Source organism: Carlito syrichta, unplaced genomic scaffold (assembly GCF_000164805.1).
Source record: "Carlito syrichta isolate Samal-C Ts95f unplaced genomic scaffold, Tarsius_syrichta-2.0.1 Scaffold305825, whole genome shotgun sequence".
Classification (NCBI taxonomy): Eukaryota; Metazoa; Chordata; class Mammalia; order Primates; family Tarsiidae; genus Carlito; species Carlito syrichta.
This window is the reverse complement of record NW_007249921.1, coordinates 194002-218565: the sequence shown is the minus strand read 5'-3', so window position 1 is coordinate 218565 and position 24564 is coordinate 194002. Positions and strand designations below refer to the sequence as shown.

General features: G+C 39.4%; 2 protein-coding genes across 4 annotated transcripts; both read left to right on the top strand.

Annotated features, from left to right (window-relative positions):
• Window positions 1-24: 24 nt before the first annotated feature.
• On the top strand, window positions 25-12358 carry ZBTB26 (zinc finger and BTB domain containing 26). 2 transcript variants are annotated; one of them, XM_008062763.2, is made up of 2 exons: window positions 25-176; window positions 10455-12358. In XM_008062763.2, exon 2 carries the CDS (start codon window positions 10465-10467, stop codon window positions 11788-11790), a length of 1326 nt encoding a protein of 441 aa, XP_008060954.1. In that variant the 5' UTR covers window positions 25-176; window positions 10455-10464; the 3' UTR covers window positions 11791-12358. The 2 variants fall into 2 exon arrangements, with proteins under 2 accessions (XP_008060954.1, XP_021570522.1); XM_021714847.1 differs by having other exon boundaries at window positions 58-172.
• Window positions 109-19298, top strand: ZBTB6 (zinc finger and BTB domain containing 6). 2 transcript variants are annotated; one of them, XM_021714848.1, is made up of 2 exons: window positions 109-172; window positions 17662-19298. In XM_021714848.1, the coding sequence occupies exon 2, from the start codon at window positions 17671-17673 to the stop codon at window positions 18943-18945; it is 1275 nt and encodes a 424-aa protein (XP_021570523.1). In that variant the 5' UTR covers window positions 109-172; window positions 17662-17670; the 3' UTR covers window positions 18946-19298. The 2 variants fall into 2 exon arrangements, with proteins under 2 accessions (XP_021570523.1, XP_008060953.1); XM_008062762.2 differs by lacking the exon at window positions 109-172 and adding an exon at window positions 16090-16174.
• Window positions 19299-24564: the final 5266 nt, after the last annotated feature.

The window sequence follows — 24564 nt, the reverse complement described above, 5'->3', positions numbered from 1 at the left end:
CGATTGGCGGAGAGAACCATGGGACCTGGAAGTTGTCTTGTCCGGCCAGGGCTGCCCTTCCGGTTCCGTTGGGTCCCCCTTTGGCTCGGGTTCCCTGCCCCTCCCCCTTCCCGGAGCCCCGAGGGGCCGGAGCTCCTGGTGGTGCCGGATCGTGACGGCGGCCTTCCCCCGGGTCTGTAAGTGCTGAGGCGGCCGGAACGCCGGGCTGGGGTGCGGGGTCTCAAAATAGAACCCCCTTGGGGCGCTGGATCGTCCGGGACCCGCACTGGGACGGGGGCCTAGAGGCTGGCCTAGGCCCCTGGGGACTTGAGGAGTCCTTGGCCCGGCCCACGCTGCGCCCCGCCCCTTTCTCGTCTCTGTGGCTGGCACCGGGAGCCTGAGGATGCCCAGGAACCGCCTCTTGGGATCCCAGCGAGGGCCCGGCAATTGGCTTGGAGGCCGGATTCTGGCATCTTGTAGGAAGTGCCAGAGCTGAGATCCTGAGAAAACGCGCTTCGGGAACCAGCCCAAGGCAAGGCCTTCAGTGCTAGTCGGAAAGAATCAATATGAGTGCTTGGTTACCCTTTTTCTGAGGTTTCCTCCAATTCAACCACTGGCCGCAGCACTGGCGCTATACCGGGTACTGGGGATTCGTGAGATATACTTCCAGTTTTCAGGGTCAAATTCCAAAGCCAGATATAAACAAATAAGTGCCCCTTGTTTTATATATATTCTGTATATGTGTATGTATATACGTACATACATATTTGTGTATATATATTTCTGTCTTATTTGTATGAACTGTTCAAGGGGCAGTTCCTGAGAGGATTTTAGAAATAAATTGACGTCTGAATTATACTTCTTGGCAAGGATAAATTGTTTAAGAACTTTCCAGGCCGTAGGAACAGTTGGAATTCTATGAGCATAGTTGTGTGGGAAGAGGAAGAAATGGGGGTTCTCTTGTGCACAGGATGGGATATGAGGCTGAGAAAGTAGACTAGGGTCCATATAGTGAAAGGTTTAATCCTAAAGGAGATGGATAATTTTTTGAAGAGTTTTGAGCAGGAGACTGATTTGGTTAGATTTGCCCTGCAGAACGTCATTTTCTTCTATAGAAAGCCTATAAAGAAGGAGTTTCTATTAACTAAATCTGGGCACTTTAGCTAAAGGCATGGAACTCTTATTGGAGATTCTTTTGAAGGAGTAATGGGATCAGCCTGGTGAGAAATATTGAAGTCCTGAAATACCATTATAATGGTGTTATTGGAAAGGAGACAAGTGTGCTGGAGATGATTATATCAAGACTCCATAGTTGACTGGATGTTGAAAAAGTGAGAGAGACTAAATTTAATTCTTAAGTGTAGGCCTCTGGCATTTGAAGATTGTTGATGTAATGAAATCATAAGCTTAGTGTAGATTAAAAATTCATTTTTTGGACATGTTGAATTTGGGATAGCCACCTAGAGCTGTCCAGCATAGAGTTGGAAATGCAAATCTGTAGCTCAGCCTAAACATTGAGGCCATAGGTAAAGGTTTGTGTTATCAGCACAGAAGTTGAAGCCATGGGAATGCTGACATCAGGAAGGGAGTACTGAGAAAGAAGAAAATGAGAGGGGTGTTTGTTGCATTTATGAAGCAAAAAGAGAAACTGGAACTAATAGTAGTACAATAGCAGAAACAGAGGTAGAAGATAAAGTGTAAGATAAAGTATAAAGTATTCCAGCAGCCAAAAAGATCAAGAAATGAAGAGAATTTTGAGGAGAGTTCACAGGACCAATTCATGCAGAATATCTGGGGAATGAGAAAAAAAAAGGTTGCATTTATCTCTTAAGCGGTCATTTGTGGGCCAGGTGCAGTGGCTCACAGCTGTAATCCCAGCACTTTGGGAGGTGGAGGTAAGAGAATTGCCTGAGCCCAGAGGTTTGAGACCAGCCTGGGCAACTTGGCGAGACCTTGTTTCTACAGTAAATCAAACAAAATTAGCCGGGAGTGGTGGCACACGCCTGTAGTTCTAGCTACTTGGAAGGCTGAGGCCAAAGGATTGCCTGAGCCCAGGAGGTCGAGGTTGTGGTGGCCTTGAGAGTGCCCCACTAGACTACGACTCAAAAAAAAAAAAAGAGGTCATTAGTGACCTCATAAAAAGCAATTTTAGTAGCGTGATGAGGTGATGCTACATGAAATAGTGGGCACGTCAACTGTTTTGGTATTAAATAGGAATGAGAAAATGACACATAAAGGATTTCACAAAGAAAATTTATGGGCTTTATTTGTTTACTTATAGAGTAAACCACACGCTTATAGAGCACATACCAGGTGCTGTTCTAAGCTCTTTAAAAATTTAAGTCAGCTGGGCATGGTAGCGTGGTCCTGTAGTTCTGGCTACTTGGAAGGCTGAGGCAGAAGGATCACCAGAGCCCAGTAGGTCAACGTTGAGGTGGTGATGAGTGTGCCACTGCACTCCAGCCTGGATGACAGAGTGAGACTCCAACTCAAAAAAAAAAAATTTGCCGGGCTCGGTGGCTCAGCCTATAATCCCGCGCCTTTGGGAGGCTGAGGTGAGTGGATTGTCTGAGCCCGCAGGTTCGAGACCCACCTGGGCAACTTGGCGAGACCTCATCTCTACAATAAATCAAAAAATTAGCTGGGCATGGTAGCGCGTGCCTGTAGTTCCAGCTACTCAGAAGGCTGAGGCGGAAGGATGCCAGAGCCCAGCAGGTCGAGGCTGTGGTGGCTGGGAGCGGCCACTGCACTCCAGTCTGGGTGACTGAGTGAGACTCCAACTCAAAAAAAAAAAAAAAAAAAATTTTAACTCAATTTATTTTTCCATAACAACCCTGTGAAGTAATTTGATAGATGGGAATTGATGGATGGGAAAGTTGAAGCAAAGTGGTTCAAGATCACATAGCTAATAAGTAGTTGAGTAGAATTTTGATGATTCCAAAGACATACTGCTTCAGATTTCATGGTTTTAACCATTCTGCTATGCAGTGACTAAATATAGAAGCCTAAGGAGTAGGAAAAATGTAAGCCAAGATAGGCCCATTGATAAAAATGGAGAGGCTTGGAAGGAGACCCATGTTGAGAAGAAGGTAAGTAATGGATTTATTTTTGTGTTATGTATTTGTTTTTTCTTTTTCTTCCTAAGTTCTTTTCTACTCTGTGCCAGTTTAAGTCAGTTTCCTCCACTCTCATGCATTCATTTATCACTTATCACTTATAATTAGGTCTCCTTTTCAACTTCAGACCCATATCCACCCAGCTAATGAATCTTCACCTTGATGTCATGGAGGCTTCTCTGGCTTAACATTTTAAAGACCAGACTTTTGATCATCCCCTTCAATATTCCCAGCCCTAATTGAATGAAACTCACTCAAAGATATCCAGTTACACAAACAAGATATCTTCAAGTCAGACCAGGCATGGTGGCTCAAGCCTGTAAACCCAGCACTTTGGGAGGCTGAGGTGAGAGAATGGCAAAGTCATCTTGACCCTTCTTCTCATGTTCCTCACCTTGATCACCAAGTCCATCAGTTCTATTTCTTGTCTCTATTCGGTGCCACATTATTTCTTTCTTGATCTGTTATATTAATAGCATACTAAAGGATTTTCTTACTTCCACATTCACTGTTCTCCACACCATTATCCATCATTTTTTTTTTTTTTTTTTTTTGGCCTATTGAGGTTTAGTCAGTACAAAAGTTTAGGTATCATGCATTTCAAGAGATAGTCTACAGCAGGTATTTTTGAGTTGCTTGAATTGAGATTCAGTTTGATTACAGTTGGCCATGGGGATTGGGATTTAGGAATTCTTAACATAGAGAGTTAATAAAGCATTGAGAAAGCAGACAGTCTTTTTAAGGAAGTAAGCCTTGAAAAAGATAGCACAAAATCAGACAATGAGCTTTGAATGATATACTTGCCCTTGTACAATTTAATGAAGACTTGAGGAACAAACCAGCAAAACAATGGTGGAAAATTGAGATCAGTGGTTACTTGCCCACTTCTGTACAATAGTTTTAAAAGAATGAACTAGATCTATATTTATCAACATAAATAGCTCTCAAAACAATAAGTGAAAGTAAGTTGTAAACCAGTCTGTATAGTTTACGTATGAGAAACATAAGTTTATATCTTCTGTAGCTAGGCATGTAAAAGTATTATTTTTAAAATTGGGAAGGGAGCCAGGCTCGGTGGCTCAGCCTGTAATCCCGCGCCTTTGGGAGGCTGAGGTGAGTGGATTGCCTGAGCCCACGAGTTCGAGATCCGCCTGGGCAGTGAAACCTCATCTCTACAATAAATAAAAAAAAAAAAAAATCAGCCAGGCGTGGTAGCGCATGCCTGTAATTCCGGCTACTTGGAAGGCTGAGGCAGAAGGATCGCTGGAGCCCAGCAGGTCCAGGCTACGGTGGCCGGGAGCAGCCACTGCACTCCAGTCTGGGCAACAGAGTGAGACTGCAACTCAAAAAATAAATAAATAAATAAATAAATAAATAAAATGGGGAAGGGAAAGTCAGGAAGGATCAAACTTAAAGGGAATACTGAGCGGTAGTCAGTCAGAAAAGGGAATTTTAGCTACAGTGCTTAAAATTTTTCCAGAAAGGCTATACTTCTATGTATAATACTTATAATTAAAAGCCAAAACAAAAAAGTGAGAACTTGGAGAATGCAGTGTCATGAAAGTTTCCAAAAAAACCCCAAAAAACTGAGGTTTACCGAGAGAAAGCCTGTAGTATAATACAACCTTTTTGAAGAAAGGGCATATAATGTTAATGAGGAACAAAGATCTCCAAGTAGTTGTGAGTGATAAGTTGAAAAATTATTTAAATGAGGTAGGTGAGGAAGCAGATTGATATGCAGCTTAGGAGTTTATTATACAGATAGAAAAGTTTTCCTTATCATTAGTTATTAGAAGTATTAGAGATATTTTTCCCTGCCCATAGTATAGCAATGAACATTGTCCAACCTAGAATATTCACTAGTCAGTCCTTTTTGATTACTCCTGTTTGAACAAAGGGAAAATTTTAAATTCATTATTATAATTATGAAACAACTGTATAAAGTAGAAACAAAGAGAAAATGACCTTAAGTGAGAATATTCCCATTGCATTGATATTTGAAAAATAGTCATTCAAACCTTACTAATAGAAACTCAGCAGTATTCAGAATTAATTTCAATATTCTAGGAAACAGGGTTACTGGAAAACTTAAAAAAATAATAATTTTTCTCACATTCTTAGACTCCAGCAGACAGATCAAATGAGCAGTTTCCTAAGGTATCTGTTTGGCTGCTCCTGTTGATAAGTTTCTTGAGAACTGATAGAAGGAAATATAAACAGTTACACAGCTAATATTATCCTTAAAATAAAACTGTACCTAGCCTAGTTGTTTCATACATGGATTTTGGCATCTTCCAGCTTAGGCACAAGTTCTAACTCTTAACACTTAACACTTTCCACCTCTGTTAGGCTTGGCAAATTGTATATGTTCCCTAAGGTTGAGTTTCCCTAAGCTTGAGTTTCCTTGTATACAAAATAAGGAATAATGATAATGTCTACCTACTGAGATTTCAGGATTAAATTGGTCAATTTAGGTAAAGCATTTAGCACTATACCTAGAATATAGCAAGAACTCATAAAAAGATTAGGTATTATTTTATTTTCAAATAAAATTAAGTCAGTTAATAAAAACATAATTACGTATTCCTTTTTATTTTACCTATTTGGAAAAAAAAAAGTCTTAAAGTGTTTGTTTAAAATTTGATTTCATATTGACAAACTATTTTGAAAACCCTAGAAAGAAATCTTCCCCCAGGCACTCAAAAGAGGATATTGTAATAACAAAGATCAGCTCTACCATAGCCTAGTAATAATTTCAAGGGGAACATTAAGAATTCATTATTTTTCGGTTTTTGTTGAATGAGCTGTGTAAAGTGTAACAGACTGTTGGTTCTTGCCCTCAAATAACAGTCTATTAGGAAGAGAAATTAGTGACATTATTAAGGGATAAACTGTGTGACCTGGAAATAAGAGTTTATCATAGAATGACAGTAGAGTAGGCTGATACATACTAGGGAAAACTACCTAATAAAAACAAGAAAAAACATTTTTTTTGAGTCAGGGTCTCATTCTGATGCCCAGGCTGGAGTACAGTAGAATGATCACAGCTCACTACAGTCTTGACCTCCGAGGCACAGGCAATCCTTCTGCCCCAGCCTTTCAAGTAGCTGGAACTATGGGCATGTACCATCATGCCCATCTTATTTTTTCATTTTTTATTTTTGTAGAGACGTGGCCTCACTACATTACCTAGGCTGGTCTTGAATTCCTGGACTACAGCAATCCTCTCACTTTGGCCTTCCAAAGTGCTGGGATTACAGGCATGAACCACCGCATCTGGCTAAAAACAATAAAACTTCCTCATATTCTTAGACTATAGTGGGCAGATCAAGGCAAACACTTATCTGAGATATTTATTGGGTGCTCTTGTTAATACACTTTTTGAGAACCGATGGATAGGAAATACAGTCATGCATTGCTTAATAACTGGGATGCATTCTGAGAAATGTATGGCTAGGTGATTTGGTCATTGTGTGAACATCATAGAGCATACTTACATAAGCATAGATGGTATAGCCTACTACACATCTAGGCTATATGGTATAGCTTATTGCTCCTAGGCTACAAAACTGTACAGCATGTTACTGAACTGAATACTCTAGGCAATTGTAACAGAATGGTATTTGTGTATCTAAACATACCTAAATACAGAAAAGATACTGTAAAAATACAGTATTATAATCTTATGGGACCACCATCTTATATGCAGTTTGTTGTTGACATCATTATGCAGCACATGACTATAAGTGAAACCATACTACTTCATATTTTTAGAGAATCCAAGAACAATAGTCTCTTAGAAAAGTTGTCTTAAGTATTGTCAGCATAGTCAAAATGTAAGTGAAAGCAATTAATGCTCATTTTTGGTTGTAAGAAAATACCAGTGGTTTCATGATCAGCTCTAATGCATTCAACACCAGCTAAACTTCAAAAAGGAATGCCACTTTTGTTTGGCCACTAGAAATGACAGGAGTTTTATAACTCTGGCTATAAATTGGAACATTCACCATTCTGATTCCAGAATGAATATTTTAACCTACTGCAATTACTAAAACTGACCAATGATAATATAGTTTTGTGACTTTAAATTAGTGATATAGTCACTGTATCTTCTAAATTTTTCTCTTATATTTGATAGGCACTTTTTTTTTATGTCACAGTTCCTTCTCTACTTTTCCCAATGCAGTTTTTATTGTGATCATTCATTATCTGCACATTCAGATTGTTTATACTTTATTAATAAACCTGTGCCTCACCAATTCCACTCCTAAGTTTCACCTCTTTCATGACATTATCATTCAGTTAAACTCCTAAGTTTCACCTCTCTCATGACATTATCATTCAGTTAAACTCCTAAGTTTAGAATCCTTTTTTTTTTTTAAAGTTAGACTCTTACTCTGTTGCCCAGGCTAAAGTATGGTGGCATGCTCACAGCTACCATGGCCTCCACCTGCTGTATTCAGGTGATCCCTCTGCCTTATCCTTCCAAGTAGCTGGTACTATTTTATACATTATACTATCTTTATGTATTCCTTTTATTCATTCTTGGGGGGTTTTTTGTGTGTGTTGGAATCTCACTCTGTCACCCAGGCTGGAGTGCAGTGGCATGTTCGTGGCCACCACAGCTTTGACCTGCTGGACTCGGGCGATCCTTCCACCATAGCCTTCCAAGTATCTGGGACTACAGTCATGTACCACCACATCTGGCTAATTTTTTGATTGATTGTAGAGATGAGGTCTCACCAAGTTGCCCAGGCGGATCTTGAACCCATGGGCTCAGGCAGTCCTCTCACCTTAGCCTCCCAAAGTGCTGGAATTAAAGGTATGAGCCACTGCACCCAGCCTATAGATTCTTTATATCCAGTTAGTTGTCAAGTTCTTTGAAATATCTTTTGTTATTTTTCCTTGCTCCTTATTACCATTTTTATTCATTTTTAGACACTTAGGGGCTCAGAACTTTAATGCTCCTGCAGACACTAAGCTCATCTTTCTAAGAACAGTTCTTCCTTCTTACAACTGTCAAACTAATCCTATAGGTTCAACTAATGCAAACTGAGCAACTTCTGTGTGTTTAATGCAATATTAGGTGATAGGTATACACCCAGTATGAACAGAAGAGGGTTTGACCAGTAATGGGACAGCAGTATTGCTGCAATAAGTAAAATTCAAAGCAAAAGGAAAGAACATTTTGCCTTAGTAGATGCAAGTTCCCAGCATTAGCCCCATGCAATAGGTTGGAGATGTTTCCTTCTAATGCCCTGAAACTCTCAGTTTGGAGGGAAAGAAATAAGTATTTAATAAAGTGTTTTGAGTCTTATGAGAGAATTACTATGATATGAGCCCAGTAGAGATAAATATTCTACTAAAGCAATCAGGGAAAGGTTTCTCTGAGAAAATAAAGGAGTCAGAATTGACTAGAAGGTAGCATTCTAGACTTAGGAAATAACGTGATAAGGTCTGGAGTCAGTAGAGTACTGTTATGTACCAGGCACTGAGGAATAAGAGTAAAACCTGGACTCTGCTATCAGGAGCTGAGACTCCATGAGCCTTTGTAAGTCAGTGCTAAGGAAATTAAGATGATAACGTTTGGCCTCATGGTCCAGATGTGGTCAGGAGAAGCTAATTGTTTCATCTGACTCTGAACTCAGGGATTGATGAATGCACAAAATTCAAGGTGAACTTCTTGATGCACTGAGATTATAGAGCTATATCTCAAAGATAGACCTGACATACCTCCTGATGTAATAGAAGACTGGTATATAAACAGAATGCCAATTTATTGTGTTTACAATAACTAGTAGACTGGAATTATCATGCTGGCATGGCTAATTCATCCTTTAGAAATACACATGGGAATCCAGATTATGAGAAAATCATTTGGAGTGTATGGAATCAGATATAGGAACTCTCTCCAGAGAAATTGCTATATAAAGGAATTAATATAGAGAGAGTTTTGGAAAGATACCTTCTCCATTGTTGAATGGGGTTTGCCAGTGTTTTCCTTAATTATTATTAGGTTTAGTTAGTCAGTTTATACTCAAGAGATTAGTCTTCATCCTGGAGATGATAGAAAGTAACTGAAGGATTTTAGGCAGTAGTGGGGTATAGTCAGATTGTTTTTGTTTTGTTTCGTTTTTTAAGAAGTGGGGTGGGGATCTTGCTCTGTCGCCCAGGCTGGAGGACAGTGGTGCGATCATGGCTCACTGCAGCTTCAAACTCCTGGTCCAAATTGCTGTGACTACAGGTATGTGCCACCATGCCTGGCTAATTTTTTGATTTATTGTAGAGATGACGTCTCGCCATGTTGCCCAGGCTGGTCTTGAACCCTTGGGCTTAGGCAATCCTCTCACCTTGGCCTCCCAAAACATTGGGATTACAGGCGTGAGCCACTGTGTCCAACCAAATCTGTGTTTTTGAAAGATTACCTTTGGTGGTTTACAAATTAGATTAGAGGGAATGGAAGCTGGAAGCCAAGGAAACATTTATGAATCAGTTCTAATAGTCCACATGATGAGTAATAATGGATAAATAGGGATAAAGTTGAAAGAACAGAATTCTAATAGGGATTGATTACATCCACCTTATTCCTAGTTAGATTCCCACCAAGTAGCTCATCTGATTTTTCTATATCAAGTAATGTTACTTAAAAGAGAGTTTAGATATGACGAGGATAAAGAACTGAACCTTTGACACTATCCAAACATTGTTCCATTAGGTCTGTGCCTTACATTTTATAAAAGAAATATGAATAAATTCACATAAGTTTAAACAGAAAGTAGTTTGGCCAGGAATTGGGAAGCAGTATTGCTGCAGTTGTTTAAAATACAGAATAAAGGAAAAAAGCAAAGGAACCTGTATATGCTGCAGGTTCCCCTTCTTAAGAGACCAGTTTTTACTGAATAACTCCAGAGAGGTGAAAATCTCCATATTAGAGTTCTGAAGTGGGGTGACAATTGTTCTTGTGTTAGAAGAAGTAGGTGAGTTTCATGCAAAAGAAAGCGTCTTGTGTTGGGATGTTTTAGAAAGCTGATAAAATTCTCATTTGAGAAGTGAAAAAATACTCTCGGACTACTCAGGCACTGTTCTTGCTTTAAGTATCTTAAAAAGTTGAGTGAATGCCAAGCTGTTTACACTGATACAAGTCCACTATTTAGATGCAATTGACACTTGATGTTGGTAAGGAGTAATTTTTAAGAGCCTTTGAAACCTATTATAGTAGCTTTCTCTTTCAAGGAAAATTTCATTCAGATACATACAAAACAGGTGTGACAACACAAATTTGTTTTTGGAAGGTAAATCCAGCTTTCTTAATTGTTTAAATTTCTTTAAATTCAACCTTTTTACATTTCTGTTCTTTAGGTCTGCCAAAATGTCTGAAAGATCAGATCTCCTTCACTTCAAGTTTGAAAATTATGGAGATTCAATGTTACAAAAAATGAACAAATTAAGAGAAGAGAATAAATTTTGTGATGTTACAGTTCTCATAGATGATATTGAGGTACAGGGGCATAAAATTGTGTTTGCTGCAGGTTCCCCCTTCTTAAGAGACCAGTTTTTACTGAATGATTCCAGAGAGGTGAAAATCTCCATATTACAGAGTTCCGAAGTGGGGAGACAATTGCTCTTATCCTGTTATAGTGGTGTGCTGGAATTCCCTGAGATGGAACTGGTAAATTACTTGACTGCTGCGAGTTTTCTTCAGATGAGCCACATTGTAGAACGGTGCACGCAGGCCCTGTGGAAGTTTATAAAGCCAAAACAACCAATGGATAGTAAAGAGGGATGTGAACCACAGAGTGCTTCTCCCCAGTCAAAAGAACAGCAGGGAGATGCCAGAGGCTCCCCAAAGCAGGACTCACCTTGTATTCATCCATCTGAAGACAGTATGGATATGGAGGACAGTGATATTCAGATTGTTAAGGTAGAATCTATTGGGGATGTATCAGAGGTTAGAAGTAAAAAAGATCAGAACCAGTTTATTTCTTCTGAACCCACTGCTTTACATTCATCAGAGCCCCAGCACTCCCTGATAAATTCAACTGTGGAAAACAGAGTAAGTGAAATAGAACAAAACCATCTCCACAATTATGCCCTCTCTTATACAGGCAGTGATAACATCATCATGGCCTCAAAAGATGTCTTTGGGCCTAATATTCGAGGTGTAGACAAAGGCCTACAGTGGCATCACCAATGCCCAAAGTGTACCAGGGTGTTTCGTCACCTGGAGAACTACGCCAACCATTTAAAAATGCACAAACTCTTTATGTGTCTACTCTGCGGCAAGACTTTTACTCAGAAAGGCAACCTTCATCGACACATGCGTGTGCATGCCGGAATTAAACCTTTCCAGTGTAAAATCTGTGGGAAAACCTTTTCTCAGAAGTGTTCCTTACAGGATCATCTTAACCTTCACAGTGGAGATAAACCCCATAAGTGTAACTATTGTGATATGGTTTTTGCACATAAACCAGTCTTAAGGAAACACCTTAAACAGCTGCATGGCAAAAACAGCTTTGATAATGCCAATGAGAGAAATGTACAAGACCTCACAGTGGATTTTGATTCTTTTGCATGTACAACAGTCACAGACTCTAAAGGGTGTCAGCCACAACCTGATGCAACACAGGTCCTGGATGCAGGTACACTGGCCCAAGCTGTCCTGAACTTAAGGAATGATAGTGCTTGTGTGAATTGAGTAGGGGCTTCAAGCTCACAGCTTGAACTGACTGAGAATATGGCAATATTCTCAGTCTTTTTTAGGAGTGATTTTCCTAGTTTGATGTCTCCAAAGTCACTATGCAGGTGATAGGAGATGAGTCAAAGCACTAATAGACCAGGCAATTTACCACTTGGAGTGAATTTGCCTTCCTTTTGCCCTCTCACATTTTCTGTTTTGAATTATTTATCCTGTGATGTCTGTTTTCCTTTCCCAAGGAATAATTCCATTTGTCTATCTAACATTTACTTATATCTTAGACTGACACTATTTTAGCCTTTTCACTAGGCACATTCTGAAGGTACCAACAAGTTGATAATATCACCTTCTCTCCACTAATAGATGCTATGCTAAGAGAAGTGAATAATATTTTTCTTTGATAGAAAATAGCTGAAATATAAGGTGATGTTGCTGTTGATAGAACTTCTGGTTGCCTCTTGATAATTCCTCCTTGTCTGATGAATGAATTTACTTCCTACCATTTGTACTTGTCTTGAAGCTGGTTATAAAGAAGTATACTGGTTTGTTATGAACTCTTTTTAACAGTGTTATAACCAACTTCATCTCATTGAATTGTTCACATATACCCAAGTACAGTCTTTTAAGGAACACCTGCAGGCAAATAGAGATCACCATGAGGAGTATAATCAACAAGGAATAGAAGTACAGTTAAGCACTTACATGGGAGATTTCCCTGGTAGCACCTCCCACCAATGCTTATAATTAATGTTTAACTTGTTGATGCTTTTGATACCAGGATTGCTCCAGGCATACTTAAAATGTGCTGAAGTATAATGGTATCTCTAAAAACAGGCTATTTGGGAGTCTCTGAATTTTGTTTCAGAGTTTAGTCATCAGAAAGGTGAGTTTGGCCATCAAAGTTTTATCCAGTGCACTATTTTCATTTCCTTGTGTACCTTAATTTCTAAAATGAATGGAAAAATGTAAGTCAGACACAGAAGGGGCAATAAAATTTTTGCATTCAGATATTCCTCTTAAAAGTACACTGTCTCACTTTGCCACCTTTGATAGATTGTGAAGACAAAGTTGACATTCCAATATGGAAAAACAAAACAACTGTTTTTCCTAAAGCACATGTTATACTTCAGACATAAAATTTTGAACCTTACTTGTTTCTGACTCATGAATTAGATTAAATTAGTAGTGTTAGTAGAGTTCTTAGAGATTCTTAAGGGATCATTTACTCCACCTCTTTCATTTTAAGTTGGGGTATCCGTAGCCCCAGAGGTGTCCTGGCCAAGATTGGCCAAAGTAGATACGTGACTAAATATGAGCTAATGTCTTCTTACTTTTCCCCACTATCACTTGGCTTTAAAAGATTTTGTACATGATGAAGAATAAAGCAAAAAGCTCTCAGTTTTTTTTCAACTTTGTGTCTTCCTGTTGGCTTCTGAGACAGTGTGGATTTTGCCAACAGAATATCACAGAGGGATTTATATTAGTTAATTAGTTTTTAGCTAGATTAGTGCTACATTCTTCCCAAGCAAGTGACTAATTTGCCAAGTGTCATTTAGGGAGGGAAAGGGCAAGTAAGAATAATGTGAGAAGGATCCAAATGTGCAATTCATTTTGTATGGAAAACAGTGTTTATTAGTTTCCATCAGGATTTTCTGTTTTTATTTCTTAGCTATGAGAGTGCGTGCGTGGATTTCAAAAATTAGGCTTAATTTGTGTAGTCAGAGAGGAACATAAATTGTTATAATTTGATACATATACATGTATCATCACATGTGAATTATGTGAGTCAGGTTTGAGATAGAATTTCTGTCTTTTATTAAAATATTTAAAATGATAAAGCAATTAAGTGATAAGACCTATAGGTACCTTATACTTAACATCACTTACAATATGGTCTGATTATGCTTCCTAGCATTGTGATTTTTAGATAATCCAACCAAAGAGTACCAATTCTATGCAACAGTGAGATTCTACCCTGCATCCTTTTAAAACAACATTTTTGGTTTTCTGAATATAATTTCTTCACAGGGAAATTTCTAGTTAGAGTGCTTCCTTTGCTCACATTCATGTCCTCTTTTTGTTACTGGTTCGAAGACTAAAAGGCACAGGTTCGAATAAGATTGGTTTCTTTGGTTGGAGACTATTTCTGGGTTCATTCAATCATTCAAGAAATATTTATTAAGTACCTACTGTTGCCAGACACTATGCTATTAATTGATACTGAGGATATGAAGGTAAGATTGATACAGTCCCTGCCCTCACAGAGCTTATAATCTCATGTGGTCTCAATTTGGTTTTATATTAGGAATAAGAAAGAAAACTGCCTTGTTTTCTTTGATCATTTAAAAATCATCTTTATGGTTTTGTATCAGAGAAATTTTTCATTCTCACCTTTTGCCAATGCAAACCACTGAAGTGATTTACAGTCTCCTCCATTACTTGGCTGGAGAAGTGTTCTGTTTCTGTGAGACATTTTCTAGTTTTGGTGGGACTTGACTTTCCTCCTTCTTTGCTTATACATATTTGTTAGATTATATTGCAAAGAAGTCAAGTTACTGATACATTTTACAGAGGAAGATGAGTTTCAAAACTAGTCAAATTTCCGAAGAGGAAGATTTAAAAAATCTTAGTCATTCAGCATTTGTATTTTATGGATCCCCAGGAGAAATAAAAAGGAGACGACTCTCTACCATAGTTTGGTTTCTTAAAAAAGTTACTGTGTCACAGTTATTTATTTATTATTTAATTTTAAAGACAAACTCCAAATTGAAGTGACTCTGAGGTAAATCAGATAACAGTTTTAATTTGTTTTAGTTTCTTTATTAGAAGGTCTATAAATGGAAGGTGACTAGTCACCACTTCTAAAATATTGTCCTAAACAACCCAGAACATTTTATTTCAGCTCATGAATAGCTGTTTTAAATCTGTTGTATGTTAGACATACTATGAACTACCTCTTCACTTATTATGGGGAAGTTTCCTTAATAAAATGTGACAATTAAAGCTTTGGTGTCAGTGACTTGTTTTCTCACTCCTTTCCCCTTCTGCTATTCTTTTTTCTTTCTTTCTCTCTCTCTCTCTCTCTTTTTTTTTTTTTTTCTCTTAGCCAATTTTTGTTGTTGTTGTTGGGAAGTCTCACTCTGTCACCCAGACCAGAGTGCAGTGGCACAATCACAGCTCACTGCATCCTCGACCTCCTGGGCTCAGGCGACCCTTCCTCTCAGTCCTCAGTAGCTGAGACTATAGGCGCATGCCACCACCCCAGCTGATTTTATTGTATTTTGTAAAGACATGGTCCCACTATTTTGCCTAGGCTGGTCTTGAACTTCTTGACCACAAGCAGTCTTCCCGTCTCAGCCTCCCAAAGTGCTGGGATTACAGGTATGAGCCACCGTGCCCAGCCAGCTATCCTTTTTCAGTTACTTGAATTTGAATCCAGGAATTCCCTTTTTAATTTTATTACTTAAAATACATATTAACCAGGCATAGTGAACTTGCCTTCAGAAGAAAAACAGATTAATCAAACATTTATTTTTACTACAGTTACTTCCATGAGAACCTGTTGACTGAGGGAGCAGAGCAGCTGCTTTTAATAATTTGTTCGGGCATCCCTTCATTTGGCACAAATACTTGATGCCTATTAAGGACTAGACCTCAGGAATGCAAACATCAGTAAGCCATTGTCCTAAATACTTCTGCCGACGGGACACAAATAATTTTAATACAGGTGTGACAGGTGCAACAATGAAGGCAGGCAGAGATGACTGGGAACCAATCAATTTAGGGATAATTCAGGATGGCTTCAGGGATTATGAAATTTAGAAAGGAATTTTTGAAAAGTGGGAAGAAAGCTTGGGCGTATCAGAGGAAACAGCTGGGCCAAAGGTTTGGGGAAGGAGGGGCCGATTGAGGGGTGACGTTAGGGCCAGAGGTTGGGGCCAGATTCTGATGGACACTACTTAGGCAATCTTGGATACTGATCCCTATGGAAGTCTCTTTTGTCACCTTTCAAGCTGTAGGTCCCAAAAAAGGAGAGGACCACTTCCATAAAAATCCGTAAGGACGTGATTTCTCTGGCAGACCTGCCGTAACTCAGTCTCACCCTCCGTCTCCAATTCAGATGTTCAGGAGGACTCAGAAAGGGGAAAGGCTCGAGTGTCGAAATTAGGACATGAGAAATGGGGCTTGCCGGTATTCCGGCGCCTTTCTGTCATTCCAGGAAAGGGGGAGGGAAACAGCCTCAGAATGTCCTTCCGGGGCGCCCAGAGGCTTCCGGTAAAGAATAAGGCCGGTTAACACCGGATGTGTTCTTTCCCGGGCTGAGTCCATCTTCCGGCTTGGGCCTCCGCTGCCGCGGAACGCTCGACTCTAGTTTTCTGAGTTGGTAAGTGAGTGTGAATGAGACTCGTCAGGTGGGGAGGCCTGAGGAGGAGAAGGACGAGGACGGCAGGGCGCGACCCTGGAGCGGCTGATCTGGTGCTTCAACCACTTGGCCGACTGGGCCTTGGCCTTCGGCAGGCTTGTCTCAGGAAAACCAGTGTGCCGAGCTGGAGGGATCTTCCAGGCCACCTGGGATCCGGTTTCAATTCGACAGATGTTCCCCGAGCTTCCTTTGCTCTGTGTGGGCCCCTCTGCTCGGTGCAGAAACACAGATGAATCAGGCACCATCTCGCTGTGCTCGGGAAGCTACTGACTCTCAGTGCGGGAGACGGGAGGAGAAGTCATATTAGTCTTAGTTGATTTGGGCTTAAAGGAGCCAAATCACTAGCTGGAAAAAGGAACTGGAAACGCGAACATAAGAGACGTGCAAAGGTGTATTTTTGTCTCTTTGTACAGTAATGGCAAAATTTAATATTGAAAGAACTTCGGGTTATGGAAAAGAATATAGAAAGCGATAAAGCAATAAAGGTGGGTTAGGACCAAATCGTAATGGATCTTGTATTCTTTCCTTAGAACGTTAGGTTGTGGTAGAGGAGAACAGTGGAGGACTTAAGCAAAAAGGGAAACTTTTTTTAAAAGAAACTTTTAAAAGATGTTAATTCTGGTGGCATTCAGGGAGGTAATTTGGAATATAGGAGAGTACGGTCTCAAAGAGATCTGTTGGAAGACACTGCAGTCAGTGGTTCAGGTAAACTGGAATGAGGACCTGTCGTATTGGTGGGGAGTAGGAAGTTTGCAGGTTACATTAAGGTTTCTAATTGGGGATATTATGTTAAATCTACTTTGCAGCAATCACTGTGCCTATTACTGGATATTCAAAATTAACAGACCCTACTTGACCACAAGGCACACAAAATACAGCCAAAGAGACAAGCATAGAAACTGTTAACTGTAATTCACTGTAATAAATGCTGTAACAAAAATATGAAAAAATGTACTATGAGACTGTAGAGACATGCACTACAATTTTCTGTATTTTGAGATGGTAGTGTAGTGGTTCACTCTTAGTTACCTAGATTAGAATTTAGGCCAGGCATGATGGCTCACGCCTGTAATCCCAGCAGTTTGGGAGGTGGAGGCGAGAGGACTGCCTTCGCCCACGGGTTCGAGGCCATCCCTGACATCATGGCAAGATCTTGTCTCTACAATAAGTCAAAAAATTAGCGGGGTGTGGTGGCACACACCTGTAGTTCCAGCTACTTGGAAGGTTGAAGCAGAAAGGTCACCTGAACCCAGCTGGTCGAGGATGCAGTGGCTGTGAGCATGCCACTGCACTCCAGCATAGGTGACAGTGAGACTCCGACTCAAAAAAAAATTTTGGATCTTTTTCCCCATTCAGATTTGGGTTTTTGGTTTGCTTGCTTTCATTATTACAGCATGGGAAAGCATTCCCTATCCCTTATATCAATGTTTGTGATTTATTTTGCTTAGATTGTGACCATGGCTGCTGAGTCTGATGTTCTGTACTTCCAGTTTGAACAGCAAGGAGATGTGGTCTTGCAGAAAATGAATCTCTTGAGACAGCAGAATTTATTTTGTGACGTGTCAATTTATATTAATGACACTGAGTTCCAGGGGCACAAGGTGATTTTGGCTGCTTGCTCTACTTTTATGAGAGATCAGTTTTTACTCACACAGTCAAAACATGTCAGAATCACCATCTTGCAGAGTGCAGAAGTTGGCAGAAAATTATTGCTCTCTTGCTATACTGGAGCACTTGAAGTTAAAAGGAAAGAACTTCTGAAATATTTGACTGCTGCCAGTTACCTTCAGATGGTTCACATTGTGGAAAAGTGCACAGAAGCTTTATCAAAGTATCTGGAAATTGATCTTTCTATGAAAAACAACAACCAACATACTGACCTGTGTCAATCCTCTGATGCAGATGTTAAGAATGAAGAAGAAAATTCTGATAAAGATTGTGAGATAATTGAAATTTCAGAAGATAGTCCTGTAAACATAGACTTTCATGTTAAAGAAGAGGAAAGCAATGCTTTACAGTCTACAGTAGAGAGCTTGGCATCAGAGAGAAAAGAAATGAAGTCACCAGATCTGTCTACAGTAGATATAGATTTTAAAGACAATGAGATTTGTATCCTACATGTAGAATCTATGAGTACAGCTGGTGTAGAACATGGGCAGTTTTCACAGCCTTGTACCTCTTCAAAAGCAAGCATGTATTTTTCTGAAACACAGCATTCACTGATCAATTCTACAGTTGAAAGCAGAGTGGCAGAAGTTCCTGGCAATCAAGATCAGGGCTTATTTTGTGAGAATACTGAAGGAAGTTATGGGACAGTGAATGAGATGCAAAGTCTTGAGGAAGGTTATTCACTGAGGCACCAGTGCCCTCGGTGTCCTCGAGGCTTTCTTCATGTTGAAAACTATCTGCGCCACCTTAAAATGCATAAACTATTCTTGTGCTTACAATGTGGGAAAACATTTACACAGAAGAAAAATCTCAACCGGCACATTCGAGGACACATGGGCATTCGGCCCTTTCAGTGTACCGTATGCTTGAAGACATTTACTGCTAAAAGCACACTTCAGGACCACTTAAACATACATAGTGGGGATCGGCCATACAAATGCCACTGTTGTGATATGGATTTCAAGCACAAGTCTGCTCTCAAAAAACACTTAACCTCTGTCCATGGCAGAAGCAGTGGTGAAAAAATATCTAGACCTGATATCAAAAGGCAAACTCTACTATGATTATAATCATAGACTTGCTATATAAACTTTAATAATTGTTAGGCAAGTCTTTCTGTAGAAATGCAGCATTTGTAATAATACATCCTCTCCACCCCATCTTTAGGTCTCATATTTGGTCTGCCTACACATTTCATTCTTTCTGAATTTCTAACAGATCCATAGTAATGAGAGGTACAATTAAGTGGATAGGATTCTGTCTCATACATCATATATAAAGTTCTAGTGTTATACCTAGAGAAAGTGTTCCTCTCTTACACATTTTTGATTCTAGTGACAGAGGATCCACTACTATTTGCAGATTCTGATTTAGAGACTCAAGATTATATGTAGGCCAGGCATGGTGGCTCATGCCTATAATCCCAGCACTTTGGGAGGCCGAGGTGAGAGGATTGCCTGAGCCCAGGGGTTCAAGACCAGCCTGGGCAACTTGGTGAGACCTCATATGTACAATAAATCAAAAATTAGCCAGTTGTGTTGGCACATGCCTACGGTTCCAGCTACTTGGAAGACTAGGCGGAAGGATCGCTTGAGCCCAGCAGGTTGGGGTTGCAGTGGCTGTGAGCGTGCCACTGCACTCCAACCTGGGTGACAGAGTGAGACTCCAACTCAGAAAAAAAAAATTATTTATATGTAAAATCCTATCATATAAAAACTCAAATGAATTGGGATAACAAGAAGAGAAAATAAATGTAAAATAACACTATTATCCATTACTACTTTCTAGTCACTTTAGGAACAGATAGGGCAATTTTCTTTTAACTTGTAAACAACTTATCTGGATTCTTAACTAAACATCCAGGTACCTTTTGTTTTAAACTGTAAAGGAACACAATTCAGATTCACTTAGGAATAGTAGAATTTTCTTATAATGGGTTGATATTCCTAAAATATTTTTATTTCCATGAGTTACTAGTATACATATTTTTTAAATGATTCATTGGATCCAAGTTTCTTGATTTTATTTAATACAATTGGATTTAATAATCTTGTGGCCAATAAAATTATGCCATTGGCATGAAGCCGTAAAAAATTAGAAATTCTAGCTTTACCAAAGATATTCTGTTTCCTTTAAACGTTCATTTTTTAGTTAACATGTAATAAAACTGAAATTTCTCTTTGATGTATAATGAATTTTAACATATGTATAGATTTATACACCACTGCAATCAGGATACAGAATAGTTCCTTCATCCCTAAAACTGCGTGCTCTTTGTAGTCAGCCCCTCCTAGCTCTAAATATGGCAACAGTTCTCCATCAGTATAATTTTGCCTTTTCTGGAATGTCACACAAATGGAGTCTTGTAGTATGTTCCCTTTTGAAATGCTTTTTCACCCAACATAATGCCGTGAGGTTCATCTATGTTATGTGAATCAATAGTTCATTCCCTTTTTAATTTTGGCAATATATATAAGTTCTAGCTGTCACTGGATGAACAGCTTAAACATGAGTAGCTATTAGTGTTATTAATTATATTTTTTCTCTTATGTTAATGCAGTTTTCATTTACTATTTGTTGTCAAAAATCTTAACCATTCCTAGAGCTTTATTCTATATTTCCAGAAAAGTGCCAAAAGCAAAACCATGATTGTACGATAATTTTAGTAATATTGCAGATTGTGTTCTGAGCCATAGTTCTCTAATATCCTTGCCTACATATAATACAAAACTGTTTTATTGTTATAAAACAAAGATTATATTTCAGGGCAAATCATATTCTCTAAAACAGGAACTGCTTTAAGTAAAGAAGTCTGACTAGATGCATCTTATTTTCAAGCTCTTCTACTCCTTCCTTACTTCCTTAGCTTTATGTATGAAATTTGATTTCTGTCAACACCCCTGTTTTAAAATGTAATATACTCTGTACCATTTATAAGAATTTTCTGAAGAATCACATATTCGTTGTTACAGATGTTAAATATCCTTTTTGTGATACTTTTGTGGGAACGATATTCTCCATTGAACTTTAACTCTGGTAGAGACTTTAAAGAATACAGGTCTCATTTGATGAGAAAACTGATTTCGTGACCCAGGTCACTAGTTAGTGACACTGGGCAGATCTCCTCTCCTTGAACTTTTAAATTTTTATGCAGATTAACTTTGATCTTGAAATTTGTAAGATCATTTCCAGGTCTAAAGTTCTATGATTTTATATTTAATTCTTCCTGAGAACAGAGAAGGGGAAGCAAAAGAGGAGGGTTTTATGTCTTTATGAAACTTGAGTATTCCTTTGGAGACAGATTTCTTCTAAAGTAAATAATGGGGCTTTTTCCACTGGAGTATATTATAGTTCAATGCTTAATTAATTTTCTTTCCAACATTTGACCTAGGATTGACCATTCGTGAGTGTGAATGTACTTTCTTTTAAGAAATTATTTACTTGTGACTGAAGTACTTTTCTTATTTTTGCTTCCTAGGATGAAATGGTAGATGTGGGGGTAGGGATGGGAGATGGGAGGAAAGGGTTAAAAAATAGTAATAAACTGATTTTTTAGGAATTGGTGTCTGCTATTTTGGATGTTTGAAAAAAAATTTTAGTTGAAACTATAAATTTTATGTGTGCCTTGTAAGATTGTTGTAAAAAATTTTTTGTGAGCACTTTGAGATTTTTGATGGGGAGAGGGTTGTTTTGTGAAAGTGATTGTTATTATTTATATTATTTATTCCTGCTCAATAGCACCGAGTGATCTCCAAACATTCCTAGAAGAGTATCTGTTTGCATGATGTGTCTAAAAAATTTCAGCAAAATGGAATCTTTTAAAAAGGTATGACAGTGTAGAATTTATTCATTTAAAATACTCAAACCTTTAAGTTGTTTCTGCTTCTGATATGACAGAAAATTGCAATGTGTTTGAGTTTAGACTCTTCATTTATTCCACTTATGTATAAAGATCTTTAAAAGATCATTGTTACTTTGTTGTAAGAGAAAATTGTTGTTCTTTTTACTGGGATGCAACTGTCTTATATGTTTATGTCTTACGTAAGAAATAAACTGGAGGTGGAATTAGAGAGCTTTGTTTTGCCTACATCTGTGAATTTTAAAGGATACCATTACTTCTGGCTATTCACTTAATCATTCATCCAACAAATACTTCCTGTGTCCTTACAATATATACCTGTAATAGAAGTTAGGCATACAGACACAAATTTTTGCTCTTGTGAAACTTATATTCTAGTGAAGGGAGACAGTCAGTAAACAAGTAGGTGAAATCAATTTATGCCAGATTTAGAGACTAAAATAAAATATAGTTAGGGACTGCAAGGGAAGGGGGATGGGATTGTAATATGGTGGTCAGACCACCTTTGAAAAATCCTAGATTATCAGATATATATATATATATCTTTCACTGACCAAAGAAATGGAAAAAAAAAAAAAGCAGAATAGAAAAAAATGTACACATCAAAGGCAAGCATCTTCAAAGTAAAAAATTTTTTAAAAATAGTAAGATGGAAAACAAATATGTATATATAAAATCACTCATCACTGCCCACTTTAAATTATTGACACAAATGAGCCATTGATAGTTGGCAACATTTCTCTTGGATTGGTATGTTTCACAAAGAGAAGAGGATAAAATGGATGAAAGAGAATAGTGGATGAAAGAAAAGTCTTTGATGGGGCCTGTTAAACTTTTTTGAAAATCATTTTTCTTTTCCTTACATCCAGATATTAGTAAGCACATATTTTTAAAAACTCATTATGGTTTATGAGCAACTATTCCATATTTCTTCTAATTCATGGTGGGTTTACTTCCATAGATTTTGTTGTTGCTGGACATCTGATTTCACACTGGAAAGTGCCTTGATTTTAATTATAAGTCGTCATGGTCATTTTCATAACCTGTGTTCTTCAGTTTTTCATCATTAACAAAGGGTACATAGTATCTGCCTTTTAGGACTACGTTGTTTTGAGTTGAAGTCTTACTCTTGTTGCCCAGGCTGGAGTGCAGTGGCATGCTCATTGTGACCACAGCCTTGACCTGCTGGGTTCAGGTGATCCTTCCACTTCAGCCTTCCAAGTAGCTGGAACTATAGGCGTGCACTACCACGCCTGGCTTATTTTTTATTTATTGTAGAGATGCGGTCTCACCAAGTTGCGCAGGCTGGTCTCTAACCCCTGAGTTTAGGCAATCCTCTCACCTTGGCCTCCCAAAGTGCTGGGATTACAGGCTTGAGCCACCGCGCCGGGCCTTAGGACTACTTTGATAAGTAAATGAAATATAAATAAAACTAAAATAAATACAGTATTACAAATTAAATATTAGACAAGACCTGGCACATACTAAGTAGTTCACAAATGTTAATTCCCTTGTCCCTATTCCCAGTCTATTTCTGCATTTGTAAAACAGTAAGAATAATTCCTACCTTACAACTTGAAGTGAAAAAAAATCTTTCAACAGATATTGAGCTATAATATTATATGATATATACCAGAGTTTTTGCTTAATTTTTTTTTATCTTTGCCAGCTTTTCTTTTGAGTTGGAGTCTCACTCTGTCGCCAAGACTGGAGTGCAGTGGCCGCTCCTGGCCACCGCAGCCTCGACCTGCTGGGCTCCGGCGATCCTTCCACCTCAGCCTTACAAGTAGCCGGAACTACAGGCATGCACTACCATGCCCGGCTCATTTTTTTTATTTATTGTAGAGATGAGGTCTCGCTGCCCAGGCGGGTCTCGAACCCGCGGGCTCAGGCAATCCACTCACCTCAGCCTCCCAAAGGCGCGGGGTTACAGGCTGAGCCACAGAGCCCGGCCTTTGCCAGCTTTTTAGGAACGGAGTTCTCCCCCCCCCCGCCCTTTGGACTCTAAGGACAGAGTTTTCTCTTTAGCAAAGAAGATATGTAGAGGTGCCTGCCAAATAAATGTTTTCATATATATAGTAATTGAGAGATTATTTGGCATTCATATGGAGCTACTGAGGGATCCGGTCAGCATGTCACTACAGGAAAGTTATGTAGAATGTAACACACGTATTAGATTCTGCACAACGACTACCATGTTTTTCACTATAGGAGTCAGACACCGGTTCAAACCAGTGTCTAGAAAGCTGGCCCCAGACGCAAACGAATGTGCAGGGAGTTTCCCATCAGTCCCTTCGACTTGCCCAGTCCTCCACACAGCACCTCCCATAGTGCTCCGGGGCTCCTTCGTCACGCGATGGAGGTGCATCCGCTAGGCTTGAGGGAAGTTCATGCGTAGTTTTAGTGGTGGGGACTGCTACAATCCCCTTCCACCTCCCGGACTCCCGGGCTTGCGTAATCTCGCGTGAAGTGTGGAGCATCTTCTCGCGAGAGCTCGGTCGGGATCCCTCCAGGTCCGCCTCTGTGGTGGTGAGGAGGAGGAGGAGGAGGAGGCGGAGGGAGGAGGAGGAGGAGGCGGAGGGAGGAGGAGGAGGAGGCCCCGTCGCGGCCTTCGCCGCCGCCAACGGGGCTGTCCCTGTAGCTCCCGATGGAGTTTGAGATAGTCAAACCGCTGCCGAGCTCTGCCCCGGCGAGACTAGGCGCCTCTGTCGCCAAGCCATGCCATCGCGGGGCTCCCGGGAGCGGCCCTTAGCGACCCCACCCGGGCCCCTTCAGCTTGCAAAACACTACACAACAAAATAATGATCTGCTAGACTGCTAACCC